General features: G+C 45.4%; 3 protein-coding genes across 8 annotated transcripts in view; 1 reads left to right on the top strand and 2 right to left on the bottom strand.

Moving 5' to 3' along the window:
- Fam149b1 (family with sequence similarity 149 member B1) overlaps positions 1-5,744 on the top strand; it is a 39,395-nt gene extending 33,651 nt beyond the window's left edge. For 2 of the 5 annotated variants that reach the window (XM_027387589.2, XM_027387585.2), the window contains 5 exons: positions 213-336; positions 547-666; positions 4,181-4,253; positions 4,528-4,652; positions 5,183-5,744. In XM_027387589.2, coding sequence (XP_027243390.1) covers positions 213-336; positions 547-666; positions 4,181-4,253; positions 4,528-4,652; positions 5,183-5,410 — 670 coding nt within the window. In that variant the 3' untranslated portion in view covers positions 5,411-5,744. Of the gene's footprint in view, positions 1-212; positions 337-546; positions 667-4,180; positions 4,260-4,527; positions 4,653-5,182 lie in introns of all 5 variants that reach the window. The other 3 variants (XM_027387588.2, XM_027387587.2, XM_027387586.2) reach the window with 3 other exon arrangements.
- Positions 5,745-7,686: 1,942 nt separating this feature from the next.
- Positions 7,687-11,717, bottom strand: Dnajc9 (DnaJ heat shock protein family (Hsp40) member C9). Its single transcript, XM_027387584.2, has 5 exons — positions 11,460-11,717; positions 11,147-11,287; positions 10,803-11,057; positions 8,517-8,603; positions 7,687-8,186 (listed from the first exon to the last, which is right to left on the bottom strand). The coding sequence occupies exons 1-5, from the start codon at positions 11,637-11,639 to the stop codon at positions 8,073-8,075; spliced, it is 777 nt and encodes a 258-aa protein (XP_027243385.1). The 5' UTR covers positions 11,640-11,717; the 3' UTR covers positions 7,687-8,072.
- Positions 11,718-12,928: 1,211 nt separating this feature from the next.
- On the bottom strand, positions 12,929-16,408 carry Mrps16 (mitochondrial ribosomal protein S16). Of its 2 annotated transcripts, none has more exons than XM_027387582.2 (3): positions 16,011-16,408; positions 15,227-15,501; positions 12,929-14,831 (listed from the first exon to the last, which is right to left on the bottom strand). In XM_027387582.2, exons 1-3 carry the CDS (start codon positions 16,391-16,393, stop codon positions 14,698-14,700), a joined length of 792 nt encoding a protein of 263 aa, XP_027243383.1. In that variant the 5' UTR covers positions 16,394-16,408; the 3' UTR covers positions 12,929-14,697. The 2 variants fall into 2 exon arrangements, with proteins under 2 accessions (XP_027243383.1, XP_027243384.1); XM_027387583.2 differs by having other exon boundaries at positions 15,227-15,487; positions 16,011-16,168.
- Between the last annotated feature and the right edge of the window lie 24 nt (positions 16,409-16,432).

Below are 16,432 nucleotides of genomic sequence, written 5' to 3'. Positions count from 1 at the left end.
TGATTCTCCTGAGATTTGTATTTGTGAAATTTAAGGGAGGAAAAAAAAAAAAAAACCTTTGCAAAATCGCTTTCCCTTTTCTGACAATCTAGGTAGCTTAAGGCTCCCTGAGCATATTAGACTTAGTGACTTCATTACTGCATTTCTCATCAATCTGTCTGTGTTGTTACAACTTTGCTTTTGCATCTCGGTTTTCCTGGTGGGCTCCGCAGTCCAGTGACTGCAGACACACTCTCTTCTCCCTCATCAATGCCCCTGGGTCGGAACAATCTGCTGCCACCTATTGGAACAGCTGAAGTGGAACATCTGAGCACCTTGGGGCCACAACGGCCATCAGTAAGTCTTGTCACACAGCCTTTCCGTGCTGTGCACGCCATCCTGAAATCTCACGGGCAGTGGCCTTCACTCTTCCTCCACCAAACATAGACCGGGTTCTAGGCCTCGGCCCTGGGGTTGGAGCTGTTGGCAGCAGGTACCACAGCTGTTGATGTGGGGCAGGGTTGATGCCCAGCACCAGCGACACTGTTAGCTGTTTCTCCTCTGCAGAAGTCCCACGGTGACTCCAGCAGAGCTCGAAGCGCAGTGGTGGACGAGCCCAACCAGCAGCCCCAAGAGAGGCTCCTTTTACCTGTCTTCTCTAGACCCAACACAACTCAGTCATTTTTGGTAAAGTGCTTCCTATTTGTCGGTTTTGGAGAGGGTTAACACAGCATCTAGATAGCCCATGCTGGTCTTGAGCTCCCAAGTGTTGGCGTTACAGGAGATATCTCCCTACCCAGCTCCTGTTGTCCTTGAAGTTGGGGAAAGAACAGGGTGGGAGGCTGTATAAGTTTGGCAAAGTTAGGACTTTATTAACCCTAAGGAAAAAAAGTTGCTATGTTCTAATGATAAAAATACCATTCTGTGTATCTCCTTAAAATTTTCACTGGTCTCCATCCTCATTCTTTTGGTAATAAAATGCCCTATTCATAAATAAAAATCTTCAGCAACTTACTCTGAGCATAAGCAAACACGATAAACTCCAGCGCATGTCCAGTCAGCCTAACTTCACTGCCTCCCCTGCTCTTGTGGAATGTACACCAAAAAGTGGTGTCAGATTGAGGCCTGGGCTATAAGCTAAGTGGCCCTATTCCCGATGGGTGTTTTAAATGCTGACACTTGCCTCCTTGCTCACTGTGCACTTACTAGCCCTGTTAAGGAAGTGTCTGAAAGAACCCTGACCACGGGCCATGAACAGACGGACCTCTCACACCTGTGGTCAGTGCATGGTCCTACCTCATCTGCTTTGTGGCAACAGGGCTTGCAAAGCATAGGGGTGTGATTGAGTCCTGTTTAGTGCTTCACCAGGAATTCAGTGTCCTGCACCAGTTTTCAGAATGGTGGAACTGGTAGCTCATGTATCACAACTTGGCCCTTGAACCATCTTCTACTAACAGTGGTGGAAGTTCATAGCTATGTTTCACAGGGCTCCCATAACAAATGACCACAACATAGGCAGCCAAAACTACAGAAACAGTATTTTCAGTTACAGGAGCTGGAAGCTCTCTGCAAGCTCTAGAGAAGAGCTTCTCTTGCCTCTGTGTAGCTCCTGTGGCTGCCAGCTGTGCTTGGGCTCCACGGGCATGTAGCCTAGCCTAATAGATGAGGCCCAGATCAGCCCCAGGAAGACACTGCTGCCAAAAACAAGGTGGACAGTTCCCAAGAATCACACAAAGGTTAAAATCTGGCATGTGGGTACACGATTACATCACACAGACTCAAATAAAAACTAATTTAAAAAACCATTTGGGGCTGGAGAGATTGCTCAATGGTTAAGAGCACTGGCTATTCTTCCAGAGGCCCCAGGTTGGATTCCCAGCACCCACATGGTAGCTCACAAGTGTCTGTAACTTCCTGGGAAGCATGCATACATGAAGTCAAAATACCTATTGCAAATAAAAATAACAGCCATTGAATTTATGGTCTACGGTAATCCAATAGGACTTTTTTTGTATGTGCATTGGTGTTTTTCCATGGGTGTCAGGAACTGGAACTGGAATTACAGACAGTTGTGAGCTGCCATGTGGGTGCTGGGAATTGAACCAGGGTTCTCTGGAAGAGAAGTCAGTGCTCTTAATCACTGAGCTATCTCTCCAGCCCCTTGAATATGACTTCTTAACTTGATTAACTATATAAAGAAATGGTTTTCCAAAAGAAGTCACATTCACAAGTTCCAGGCTGATGTGAATTTTGAAGGGCACTGTTCAACTCAAAACTTCATGAGGCTTAATTAGAGGAAAGTCACGGAAAAGGCCAAAAGGAAACACGGTTCTGATTCTTAGGATTCACTGTGAACTCCAGAAAACCTAAAACACCTGAATTGGTCTCATAATTAGATTTAGAACATTTGGGTTTTGTTTTATTGTTTTGGTTTTTTGTTGTTGTTGGGGTTTTTTGTTTTGTTTGTTTGTTTTGTTTTGTTTTGTTTTAAGACAGGGTTTCTCTGTAGGTTTGGAGACTGTCCTGGAACTCGATGGTCTCAAACTCCCAGAGATCCACCTGTCTCTGCCTCCCAAGTGCTGGGACTAAAGGTGTGCGCCGCCGCCACCCAGTTCAAACATTTGTTAAGCAGTGTTTATGTTCTATAATTATGTTCTTCCCTTTCAAAATGTAGTTTTAGTTGCCTTAGGAATAAAACTAAACATACCAACACTTCAAAATCCCTTTAAAAAATAAGTCTTTTATAACAGGAAAAATTGCTTGCTTTAGCATTATTTTCCCCATTTTCAATCATAAAATGATTAAGTAGCAACTAAATATAATTAAGAATGTGAGCTCCGAACCTTAGGCCTGGTGCTTTTGACAGAACTCTGTTCCTTGGTGCTAGCAGTCAGTGAACCCCATGAGCTGTGCAGGACTGCTGCCTGCTTGGTAAATGAAGCTTTATAGAAGCAGAGCCACCAAGCCTGTGGCTAAAGTCATTACAGTAGATTCCGTGTGGCCCACAAAGCAATCTGCTAAACCCTGTCTCCACAGTATGGTGCCTTCACCAGGAAAAAAGTCCAGTTGCCTAATCCAGGCTGTCACAGAGACTTCTTCACTCAAGAAATACCAGCAGGGTGCCTCCCTTTAATTTTTACATTTAAAATCCCTTGAGGTAATTTTGGTAATTTGGGTTCCCCCCTCCCCCAGGGTTTTTCTGGGTAACAGCCCTGGCTGTCCTGGAACTCATACTATAGACCAAGCTGGCTTTGAGCTCACAGAGATCCACCTGCCTCCCAAGAGTGCTGGGATTAAAGGTGTGTGCCACTTGGCCTGGTGTTTTGTTTTTGAGACAGTTATTACTGTATAGCTCTGGCTGGTCTTGAACTTACAGAGGTTTGCCTGCCTCCACTTTTGCCTCCTAATTGCTGGGATTAAAAACATGCACCACTACAGCCAACCGGGGTAACTTTGAAATGAGTTTCATAAAGCTAAAAATTAAATGGAAAGTTAAATTTCATTGCATGATGAAATCATAGGTGTACTTCCCTGTCACCAACAGTGCTGATTCTATTTAAATGGCATGCTGGAATATCAGATGGCATTCTCTTGGCCAGTTATGGGGATGCAAATCTACAATCCCAATGGAGGCAAAATAAAACATCCTTTTGTATCTAATTGCAACATTACACCATATGGATTATTTGTAAATGCTGGCTTTTCTTAAAAGACATATTAATAAAATTATAGAACATTCAATTCTTGCAAGTTAGCAAATTGCTTTGTGGACATCTGTCTTGGAACTTTTTTCTTGGAATTTAACATAGTGCCCTTAGGTTGGCAGATGACAGTTTTTCATTGTTAATGTCAAGGTTTTCCTGTGTGGTTTGAGTGAGATCTTCCCCATAGTGTAGGATATTTGAATACTTGGTTCCTAGCAGTGGTACTGTTTGGACAGTTTAGGAGGTATGGCCTGGCTGAGGAGTATGCTATTGAGGATGTGTGGAGAGTTTAAAGGCTCCCACCATTGCTAGTTAGGTCTGCCGCCATGCTTTCTGCTTCCCTGCCTTGAAGGCCTCAGTCAACCCTTCCTTCTGTTAAGTTGCCCTGGTCATGGTGTTTATCAAAGCAGTAGAAAAATAACTAATGCACTCTGTAAGTCTCAAACAAGGGTCTTTGGGAGAAGCTGCATCCTAAGACATCTTTTCTCTCCTTTTAGCCAGACACACAGTACCGAAACTCCTGTGCATCTGAGTTTCCTCACCAGGCCCGACCTGGCAGGGGTTCTGCAGGTACAGGTGGGGCTGCAGTTGTTGCAGTATCTTTTTCTTTATTCCTACACGTCCTCCTTTCTGCAGACTTATCCCTGTGTAAATCAGGTTAGCATCATTTTAGAAGATGGGTGTAAAAGAAAGGCCAGCTGCTCAGAGCCAAAAAGTTCCAGATTTCTGCTTTTTAAAAAATACCAAGTAAATTAATCTTTAAAATAAATTACTCTTTAAAAAATTTGGTGGGGGGGGACTAGAAAAACGGATCAGCGGTTAAGAATATTTGCTATTCTTCCAGAGAACCCAAGGTTCCCGGCACCCATGTCAGGCAACTCACAACCACCTGTGAGTCCAGATCCCAGAGATCAGACTCCCTCTTCCTGCCCCCACAAGTACCTGCACAAATGTGGCACACACTCACAGGTACACACATTTACATGAATAAAAAATAAATGTTTCTTTTTAAAGCCTCCAATCTTGTTATTACATCAGCTACCGTCAGGTATTAGTTTTAAAACTTAGGTTATTGAAATATGCATTTTAGTTTTTAATGAGTAGGCTCTCAAGCAAAACTAGGCTACAGTTTTCATTTTGTTTTGAGACAAGAAACTCTATTGTTCAACCCTGACAGTCCTGGAGCTCACTGTGCAGACCAGGCTGGCCTTGAACTCACAGAGATCCTCCTGCCTCTGCTTCCCAAGTGCTGAAAGGTATATGCCACCACACCCAGCTTGCTTTTACTTCTTATAGTTGTTTCTTCAGCAGGGTAAACTATTTAAACATGGCTTTTAGTGCCTTAGTGAATGTATACCTCTCAGTATTTAGACAGTCTGTTTCCAAATTTAGAGTCCACTGGTAATTTATGCAATAGTTCCTAAAGCATGAACTTTGATGTTTATTGCCAAATATAAACTGTTTACTAATGTTATTCTGTGCAATTCTGTGTCTGACAGGTCCTCAGTTACATGGGTCTACAAAACCTCAAAGCAGAGGTGGACCCATCTCTAGAAGCAGGCAGTGACCATGGGGCAGGTGAGAACCCGCAAGGCTGCAGCAGACTGCAAATTCACGGAGGGTTTCATGCACCAGCGCTCAGGCACCAAATGATGCAAAGCTCCTACAAACAGCAGCTTGGTCCATCTTCAAGAGTTATCTCGGTACAACTGTCTGAGATACACTAGAGTATCTGCCAAAGACTGCGTGGGCAACTGTTCTATGTCCAGTTACTGTCTTCTTTCAGCTATTCTACTGGGCAGTAAAGATTGTACCCAAAAGATGTGACAATGAAAAACACCCCAAATCACTGCTCATGTTGTCTATAACCAATCACCAGTTCGATTCTTGTACAATTCAGCGAGATTACATACATACACACAGATGATTGAGATCACTGGCTTCAGAATATTTCTGCTTATATAATTTCTGGAGAACTGCACTGTTTTAACATATTTTTAGAAGAAAGTGCTGCCAAAAATCTGAGATACTCATCAAATAAATGTCATTCCTAAACTTTAAGCTCTTTATTACATTTCAATTAATTTATTTTTGTGTGCATGCATGTGTGTGTGGACATACATATGGGTTGGAGGACAACTTTCAAGAGTCAGTCCCATCTGAGTTGGGTTGTCTCAGGAGGAAGGTGCCTTTAACTGCTGAGCCAGCCATCTTACCAGCCAAGCTTCCTTTTTAAAAAGCAGAATGAGGGCTGGAGAGATGGCTCAGTGGGTAAGAGCAAATACTCATGTTCAGTTCCCAGCACCCACATGGCAATACAAAAGTACCTGGAACTGCAGCTCTGGGGGATACAATGTCTCTGGCTGCCTTGGGCGCCTGCACTCATGTACACTACCCATATACATACTCATAATTTAAAATAAATCTATAAAAAAAGAAAAAACAGGGGCTGGAGAGATAGGCTCAGAGGTTAAGAGCATTGGCTGCTCTTCCAGAAGTCCTGAGTTCAATTCCCAGCAACCACATGGTGGCTCACAACCATCTGTATGAGATCTAGTGCCCTCTTCTGGCCTGCAGGTATTCATATGCAGGCAGAATACTGTATACATAATAAATCTTTTTAAATTTTTAAAAAATAAATAAAAAGCAGGATGAAATAAAAGAGCTAACTAAAGGTATCAGCATTGGTGTAAAGAAATGTTTCTTTTTCCTAGGACAGCCTATATGCCTTCTTCATTCACACCAGGGTCTTTTGTGTTCATGTTTGTGTAATTGTATGTGCATGCATGTGGAGCCCAGATGTAGCTGGGTGTCCTTTCTGCTTCTCCATATCATTTTTTAAGACAGGATCTGTTGCTGGACTTGGAGCTCTTCATTCATGCACCATAGCAGGGCTTTTTGTCAGTGGTGGGGATCCTCTGCTTCTGCTTCTGATAGGAGTCCTTCACCACTGAGCCAGTTCTCCATTCCAAGGGCACTGCAACTGGAGAACGTCATGTTCTTTAGTTATACCACAAGCTTCTGAAAGGCACTAAAAGTGCAGCAATGGTGTTATGGCTTGAGTCTGTCTTAGTAAAATGGCATTGACTATTGCCTTAGCTATCACACCACTTTGACATTAATTTTCAGAGTAGCTAAATTCAAATGGTTGTCTTTTTTATAAGATTTTATTTATTATATATAAAACATTCTGCTTCCATGTATATCTGCACACCAGATCTCCTTATGGATGGCTGTGAGCCACCATGTGGTTGCTGGGAATTGAACTCAGGACCTCTGGAAGAGCAGCCAGAGCTTTTAACCTCTGAGCCATCTCTCCAGCCGCCCAAATGGTTGTCTTTTGAAGGTGACTTAAATTATTCCAAGTTCTTATGCCATCAATTAGATACTCTTTTCCTGTTCTACTTATGCCTCAAATATCCCACACAGAATTATACTTTAACTCAATTAAATAGTTCTAACTGCTTGTGATCCGCCTTAAATTATAATTCCTCACCCTTTTATGTGTGTGTCCCCTCACAGCTAGTACTTATCTTTTAAAAAAACCTGAGTATAAGTCTACATAGCAAATCCCAGGCTAGCCAGAGCTACACAGCTAGACAAAGCAAACAAAAACAAGCCAGGCAGTGGTGGCAAGCACACCTTTAATCCCAGAGGAGGTGGGCCACTGAGTTCTCTGTGAGTTCTGGGACAGCCAAGGCTACACAGAGAAACCCTGGGGGGGGAGGGGGAGAGCAGGGACACAACAACAACAAAAAACCCAGGTTGTAACACAAACACCCTACTGTACTTAATACATACAAATTAGTGAGTTTGGACCTCGCTCTTACGAATGACGAATGAAAAGTACAGACAAGCCCAGTGAATGCCTGACCCTGAACCCTACAAAGATAGCACTGTGACATCCGTCTTTGCCGCAGAAGTCAGCCTGTCAGTTGTAATACTGACTTGATTACTACACTGTACTTTTTCTAGACCCATGGGTCATTTAAATCATCCACCAGACCTTTTAAGTTTCTCTTTATTTAGCCATATACAATCTTACAAAAAAAAAGTCTGCAGTAATATGAACACCCACTTCTCCTACCACAAGGACAGAAGACAAAACATAACAGTAGAACAGGAAAAGAGAATCTCCGAGGATTATTAAGACAGATGTTGAACAAGTGTTGCGAGGGTGTTTTCCGTAGGTAGAGTGTCTTTTAGGAGCATGCATATCAGATGGCCCATGGAAGCAAATGTAGTCAATCCACCCTCCCAACCATCACAACTACATCCTGCATGTGAAGAAGCCCTTGCACAAGGTCAGGTGAATTCTAGGAGACATAAGATCAAACTGATGAATCCTGTCTGGCTTAAGTAATCCACGAATTTGAAGCAGAACAAACTCTATTTCTTTTCCTTCTTGGGAGCCGTTCTTTTCCCTTTGGAAGGTTTGCAGTATTTTGCTTCCATCTGAGCCAGAAAATTGTCCATTTCCTTTTGCCGATCCTTTTGTCTGCTCTGTTTGAGAAGTTAAAACACAGCTTTTAAAATGCAGCACTGTCCACTGAGACAAAGTATTTCACGGTTAGGAGGGGTTGTGGTCAAGGAAGCACACCAGTGACTAATAGTTTGTATGGGCTTCCTCTGCAGTGGTAACAATGTTCCAGAACCAGTGGTGGCAGCTGCACAACTTGGAGAGGGAAAAACTACCTAACTGTACATATGATGTAAGTTGTGTGTAACTGTGCCTTAAAAGAAACACACCAGCCTCCTTTCCAAAGGGCATACACACAATAAGGGATGGTGAGAGGACTGTGAGGGAGCCAGAGGGAAGCCTGCCACGTTTACCTGGATGAGTGCTTTCAGGTTATTCACTCCTTCCTGCAGCCCCAGCTCCTTTCTGCTCAACTCGGCCTCTTTAGCCTCTTTCTGAGCCTAAACAGAAAAGTTTCATCAGACTTCATGGCAACCAAGAAATAACGAAAATACACATCCCCCCCCCCCCGCCCCTTCTACAGCTGGAGACACATGGATAAAATTGCATGTGGTTTTCATTAGAAGATGACATACACTGCTCTGGTTCCAATATGCCCTTTGGTTTTATCCCCAGCTGTACTTCCTAGAGACACAAACCAGGTGTTCACACAAAGGAAAACAGCCTACTAGGTGGATGGGGAAGGTCACATAGCCAGGGACGCCAGGTGTCAAGATTCTTCAGGACCTTCAGCTGAAACCCCATTTTGTACACAGCACTGGTGGCAGCCTTGTGAACCCCAGTGGTTTAAAGGCTCTCTCTGGAGCTGGCTCACTAGTTAGCAGAACTTCTTGCTTTTCGAGGACATGCCGGACACCTACATCAGGTTGCCTGTCACTCCAGCTCCTGGGAATCACAGCCTCTCAGCCTCTCTGGGCCCCCACACTCTTGCACTCCTAGCACACCAGCAAACACACACACACGCAGTTTTCTGAGTAGTTAGGAAAAACATTAGCAAATTCAGTTTCAGCCTTTCTTCAAAGGCTTTAGTCTGACTTCAAAGCTGCCTTCATTTAACAAAATTTGCCAAAATACCAAAAGAACACCTAAAGGCAGCAACTTCAATAATATGAGGCCCTAATTCCTTGTAAAATTTTCTAATAAACAAAGAATTTCATTAATACTGGGGATAATAATAAATTGGGATCTTGTTATTCTGGAACAAAACAAGTTTTGCTTTATTCTCGCCTCTCAGCCCCCCTCAATCCTTTCACACTGGTTAGACAGCTTTCAAACTGTCATTCCCCCTTCAAACTCTCAAGTTTCTCAAAGTAAAATTGTATGTCTGAATCCAGCTGTTCTCAGTTTTACCTGAGAGGATTAACAAGCAGCGGGCATGACTCTAAGCAGATGTAGCCATGCAATGAAATGACTTCTTCCCTCAGAGCAACAGACATGGCAGTCTCTTATCTGGGCAAAACAGGCCCTAAACTCACTCCATCCACAAAGGTCAGATTTCTCTGCAATTTCATGTATCCAAAAGCTCTGGCTCTTTGCCTGTCCACTTGAGCCACAAAAAAGACAATTCATGTACCCACCAGATACGTAAAATCTTAAATTGCTGGCTCCCTGGGAAGCTCTCACTGTGAAAGCCAAGATGAAGCAACTATTGCTTTAATAGCAGTCCAAGGCAATATCAACACAGACATTTGCTACCTTGAATTCCTATGCTACCATCCCTACCAACCCTGGCTTAACAGGGGTATGAAGAATCACAAGTCCCAACCCTCAATTCCTCAATTCTCAGCAATCAGGTGTTCCTCAGAATGGGGGCAGAAAGACTCACTTCAAGTGTGCTTTAAAAAAAAAAAAAAAAGCAGCAGCAGTAGTAGGTGGGGTCTGGAGAGTTACTCCGTGGTTACACAGAGACCAGAGGTGTAAGATCCCTAGGAGCTGAAGTTAGACAGTTATGAGCCACCCAACCCTGGTGCTGGAAATTGAACTTGGGTCTCTGTAAGAGCAGTACACACCCACTGAGCCACCTCTCCAGCCCCTTAGTTTAAAGTTTTTAATAACTATATGCATTTACAGAATTAAAAAAATCAATCTCTGTTTTCTCCCGCTCTTCTGAGCAGTTTTGGAGACTTAACTCAGGACCTACTACATACTAGACAACCAATCCAGCTCTGATTCACACACCGCCAGCCTGACCCCAGAAGTGGCAATTTCTTAGTCTTGTTGGTGCTTGAGTATCAGGAGCCCACAGTCCAGCATTGCACTCTTAACAGCCATACCATCTTCTCCCTGTTCACCAATCACATAGGGACCACAGTGTTTGCCATGTAACCAGGCTCCTTAGATCTCCCTAGGACAGCTTCAGCAAAGCTGCCCCATGTGAAAGGTGTTTCAGAGTCACTGTATGATGATTTCAAACAATCCATAAAGTAAAATCATTATCAGCACAACATACCAAAAATAAAAAAGAAGAAGAAAACAAAATAACCAGGGTTTTCTTCATGATCTGACAAGAATATCTAGTAGATGAGTGCCATAGGTCAAGCAGCCCATATTTCAGCAGTCTTTATTTCCATCGTTGTAAATACTCCCAAGATCCCTTTTTGAAACAGCCGAGATAGGTTATGAACAACACTCAAACTTACCCTCCTTTTCCTTGCATTCATCTTTTGTTTGGACTCTTTGACGAAGGCATTGTAGGATGGGACCTCTTTGGCATCAATGGCTTGTTGAATGATGTTTCTTATCCTGGGTTCGTCTGTGTATTGCACGCAAAGCACAGACTCCATAATCTGATCCATGTCGCCCTTGAAGTCTAGGTAGGCCTGCTTAACATCAGCTAGCTCTTCTTCAGAGCCTTTGTATGTATTTTCAAAAGCTTGAATGTCCTCTAGCGATATCTAGTAACAAAGAAGATCGCTTTAATTCGAGAATTGTCCTTGTGGGCTGGACGACGGGAATTAGTCAAAGCCACTAAAGCCCTTTTTACCTTTTTAAAGAGTAACCTCCAATACGCGTCCCAGTCCCGGTCTTGGTCGAGGCCAGCAGATTCCTCGTCCACTGTTCCCTGTTCATCGTACACTGCTCTCTGCTCCTTGTCACTCAGAACCGCATAGACTCTCCCCAAGATCTGCAGGCAAGGAGCACCCAAAGTCACCCTGAATCTCTCGCTGACACCGTGCGGCTACAAATGCTTTAAAATGCCAGGCCGGTTATCAGCAGTGCGCTGTCCCGGGGGTGGGGGTCTCCGCGAGAGCGGGAGGAGTCGGGGTGGCCGCCCGAACACGGGCCCACACACGTACCTGGAAGCGGCGGGTGGCGTCCTCTTTCTGGTCCTCGTCTACACGGTCGGGGTGCACTTGCAGAGACACCTTGTGGTAGCCGCGTCGGACCTCACCCTCGGAAGCCTCGCGCCGCACGCCCAGCACCTGGTAGAGGTCGGCGGTGCCGAACACCTGCTCGCATAGCTCCAGCAGCCCCATGACTGGGAAGAGGCTGCTCCGAGAACGCCGATAACCAGCACCCACAGCCGCTCCGCCCGCCCGCCTCCTTTTCCCGCCCAAAAAAAAACACTGGGCGTCTGCGTCACAGGAGGCGCGTCGTGGGCGGGTCCAACCGCGCTTTACGGTAGCCGCAAAGTGGACTCGATCACGCCTGCGAAAGTAAAATACCGCCCTCAGCGTGCTGACGGCGGAGCCTCCTGCCAACCAGGGCGCGTCCTCTTGGCTCGCGACCCTGCACTCCTCCTTACCCCGAAAGCTGCCTCCGGGTTTCCTGCACAGAAGCTCACTCGATGACACCTGAGATATATAACTGTTTCCCAATAGAAAGCGGTTACTCGGGCTGGCCAGGATGCTCAGCCATACCTGACGACCTCCAGGACCCACACACACATCACACAAAATAAGTAAACGTAATAGAAGTGGCCATGTGTTAGCGTTGAGAAATTTAACATGCTCTACCCACAGATTAATGTGTGTGTGATTTTAAAGATGGTCCTCTAAAGCAGTACAACTACAGGGTCAAAAGACATCATCTTGGATGAACCCCTGAATCCCTGCAGGAAAAAGCCTGTGTGTAACAAAATGCAAAAGCTTAGTTTTTAACTGCCAGGATAGGCTCCAAAGCTACATAGAGAAACCCTGTCTCAAAAAACCAAAACAAAATATCTTTTATCTCCCAGGGCCATATATATTTGACAGTACAGAATTAATCCCATTCGCCTGCTCCAGTCACATTTTTGGTGGACCTAATATTGACTCAATCTCTAATTTTTAACATTTCAGTGGTTTCTCAGCTTTTCCTCCTCCTAGTATCTAAAAACCAAAGCCAATTAAAGTCAGTCCCGAAGGGCCCAGGCCCAGGACAGGAAGATTTGGTGGACTTTGCAGAGCCCCCACCCCACCCCCCCCCCCCCCCGTTGAGGGCCCTACCCTGCCTGAGGAGTGGTGGGTGGATGGGGTGGGGCGTAGGTTGGGGGTGGAGGAGGAGAGATGGGGGTGAGGGGAGGGAGAGGGGGAAGGGACTTAGATGTGAAACAAGCTTGTTCCCTAACTTGAATTAATAAAAAAAAAAAGTCAGTCCCTTTCTACTCTCAAGGTGTCCTCATGACAAGTGAAGGAAAACCAGCAGTCACACTGGAGAGCCTCAACACAGAGCTTAATTTAATTAGCTAGTAAATGTTTTCAGAACCCTAATAAGACAAGCCAGAGCATTAGCTTCCTTAGATTCTTCCAGAACCCCCGGATTAGGCACAAACCACACCCAAACATGTTTTCACAGAGATCCTTTATTAAGCGGGAAAGAAAAGTTAAAGTGGCTGCTTTCTGACTCAGGCAGAAAAACAGCAGCAAATGATCTTGCTGATGTAATTTTTGAGAAGAGAAAAAGGGTTAGAATGTGTCATATATTTTAGTTAGGCATGTTAATTGGGTGAACCAAAAGGGGCTTTTGATTGCTGAACTTATTTAATACTTTGATAGCCAGACCTTGGTAATCAGCCTCAGGGGGAAGTGGCCAAATAAAAGAATAGACCTTGGTGGCCAACTTTAGGAATATAATCTAACGGTTTTTAGCAAGGCAGAGGGAATTGGGGAGAAGGGCAAGGCCTGCCAGAGTCACAAGCTCAAGTGGGCTAGGGTCCCTTCAACATGTAATTCATACATATAGCTGTAAAGTCCTATTGTCCTGGTGAAGCAGATGTTAGATTTTATTTCATACAGCCTCCGATTTACATACCAAACTCAGGATACCCAAACACAATTCTATCACTGACCATCTTCTGTGTATGATGTGTGTATGTGTGCACATTGACATGTGAGTACATGGGCATGTACATGCTACAACACGTGTGGAGGCCAGAGAAAGACCTTTATTTTGGACCTCTGCACTGTGCACACCAGTTGGCCTATGTCTGAAAATTCCTTTGTCTCTCCTGCCCATGCTCCTGTAGAGGATGCTGCCTGCTATTACACTCTTCCACTTCCTGTTACAAGACTTCAAAGAATTTGAAATCAGAACTTCATGGTAAAACACTGGTACCCCCTGAGCCACCTCCTGGACCTCTACCACTAACTCTGGAAAAGCTCTCTCTTATCACTTCTTCTCTCATATAAGCAACAACGTGTGTAGGAAGACTCTGTAGGTAGACATATGGACTCTGAAGAGTTTCCTACTCTTGAGGTACAGTTTCCCTCCTCATCTGTGAACATGGATATAACTGAACTACAGTTGTGGTACTTGTAATACACAAGCAACTTCTCCGTACAGAGTTGACTATACGAAGGGGCTTTGTATTAGCTTCCTTCTATCTACTCTCTTAAAAGGTGGTAGAACTCAGAGGCCGAGGCAGGTGGATCTCTGAGTATGAGGCTAGCCTGGTCTACAGAGCCAAGTTCCAGGACAGTATGGGCTGTGACACAGAGAAACCCTGTCTTGGGGGTGAGTGGCTAGGGTATTAAGGCCCCAAAGCAACTTTTACAACCCATCTTTGTAAACCTGAGATCATGTATCAAGAAAATAACATAAATCTCCACTAACACAATTACTAAACAAGGTAACTTCTTCCTGAGCTATGGGACGATCCCAAGTGATAAAGGGAACTTTTGGGTCAGGCAAGAGTAGCTCTACCTGAAATCCCAGAACTCAGGAGACCTGACAATCAAGGCCAGTCTGGTCTACATATCACATATAACAAGCAAGCAAGGGGGATTGCAGAGCAAGAAAACATTTGAACAGCCCAACACATTCTCGTTGAGGGCTCTGAAGCAGGAAAGTACTGAAAGGCAGCAGACTGTAAACTTGCCCATGTGACCAGGGAGAGCCCTGTACCCACTGACTCACAAAGTAAGTCAGAAAGCCTAGCAGGTATCTAAACCCAGCTCTAACATCAGATAACAAATCTGTCTGACCCCTGCTCAGGCTGTGCTGGAAGACTGAGACTTGGAAAACTCCATTTATTGATCCTCAAACCCAACAAAAAGTTCTATGCAAGAGTTGTGAAGGCCCTTGACCTTGCAGCCACAACTGTGTACACTGAAGTCAGCTTGCTTCTGTTTCTCCAGGCTCCGATTCTGTTTTCTGAGATGCTAAGAGGACTTCTCGAGCTCTCTTCCTTCGAAGTCTCTCAGCATTTGTGATCATCATCGGATGCAGGGGGTAAAACCCAGAAAGACCTAAAAGCAACAGGATTTCACTGTAACATTGCACATGCCAGTGTGTCCCAGGAGTCTGCTTCATAGAACTGAGACGCAACACGTGACCCACAGCATAGAGAATAGGCAAACTCACTGTCAGTTCCTAACACTGTTCTCACTTAGAAAAGAAAAAAGGCATACTGACAAGCAGGTACCCAAGACACATTTTTCCCCCAACAAAATCCCAGTCACTCGAATTCACAAAGGGTGCCTCCAGATTAAAAAATGGCAATTACATCACATAAACCACACTAAACCTTGTCCCCCTGTGCAGAGCAGCTTGGATGCAAAGAAAATCATTGTTCTTTTCCATTATCCTAGAGCTGACCCCAGTATAAAATCTCTTAAATTATCTAAGCTCAGAGATAGTTTACCCAGAAGTTTCTCCATAGGCTTAGAGAGGTGAGCCCCACAGCCAATCCAATGCCGGATCCGGTCCAGGTTGAGGGCAACCAGTTTTTCTCCATTACTGTTGGGCAGTGGATCGTAGGAGCCTAACTGCTCCACAAAGCGGCCATCCCTGGGGCACTTGTTGTGAGCAGCCACAATGCGGTAAAAGGGCCGGTTGGCGCAGCCACCCAAAGCAAGGCGGATGGTTAGGTGGCCCCCATGGTATGCTCTGCTGAGAAAGGTTGCTGTGGAGAAATAACTAGTTAGGAAGACACAAAATAGGTCATGTAAGGCAAAGGCACAATTCCTCCTTCTACTGCAGTGTTCTCACTTCCAATCTATTCCATCCGGATTAGGTACCAACTTGTCTGTGAAACTTTCCCCTTAACCAATTCATCCCAGACACACCTCCTTTCCCCCAAATGCGGGTAACACGGACCTGCCACTTGCTAGGTTGACCTTGTCGTACCCTTAGCTGCCTCATCTGCAAAACGATTTCTACGACGATTTTACGGTTAAAAACTGAGAAGAGAGCACGCCTTTAATCACAGCACATTTGGGAGGCAGAGGCGAAGTATGAGTTTGCTGTGTGTGAGTTCGAAGCCAGACTGTCTTTATATTGTGATTTCTAGGCCAGCCAGCGCTACACAGTGAGACCCTGTCTGAAAAACAAAGCGGACTGAGACGAGACTCCGGTGTAAGGCAGTGCGGCCGCTCCTAGCCCGGGTCGCCGCTCCCCGCACCCGCCCCGAAGCCCCGTTCACTCACTAAGGTGGACCATGATGCAGCGACGAACGACCCCTCTGGCTGTCCCTCCTGCACCCACCAACTCCACAGAGTCTGAAGCCCGGAGGAGCGCCCCAAGCGGCCGCGCAGGCACACGCCCGGCACCGCTCAAGATCCAAAAAGCCCTCTGCGGAAGCCGCGGGCCGCTCGCTCCACCTCTTCCGCTTTCTCTGTCTAAGTCTACCGGAAGGCAACAAGGCGACCCTGACTTCCTGAAGTGATGCGGAAGAGGTGTGTCTGTAGGCGTGGCGCCGCTGGCTGTCTTTGGCCGGACTCTGCGTGGGGCCGGAGTGTGGTGAAACTGTCGGGCCTGTCTCTCTACCCTGCTGCCGAGTGCGCTGCAAACACATCCGTCCTGCCGCCATTCCCACCCGGGTTAGGGCGCCAAGCGCTGACCGTGGCGC

The sequence above is a fragment of the Cricetulus griseus genome (assembly GCF_003668045.3).
Source record: "Cricetulus griseus strain 17A/GY chromosome 1 unlocalized genomic scaffold, alternate assembly CriGri-PICRH-1.0 chr1_1, whole genome shotgun sequence".
Lineage (NCBI taxonomy): Eukaryota > Metazoa > Chordata > Mammalia > Rodentia > Cricetidae > Cricetulus > Cricetulus griseus.
Note: the sequence above shows the minus strand (reverse complement) of the source record. Positions and strands in the feature narration are given on the sequence as shown.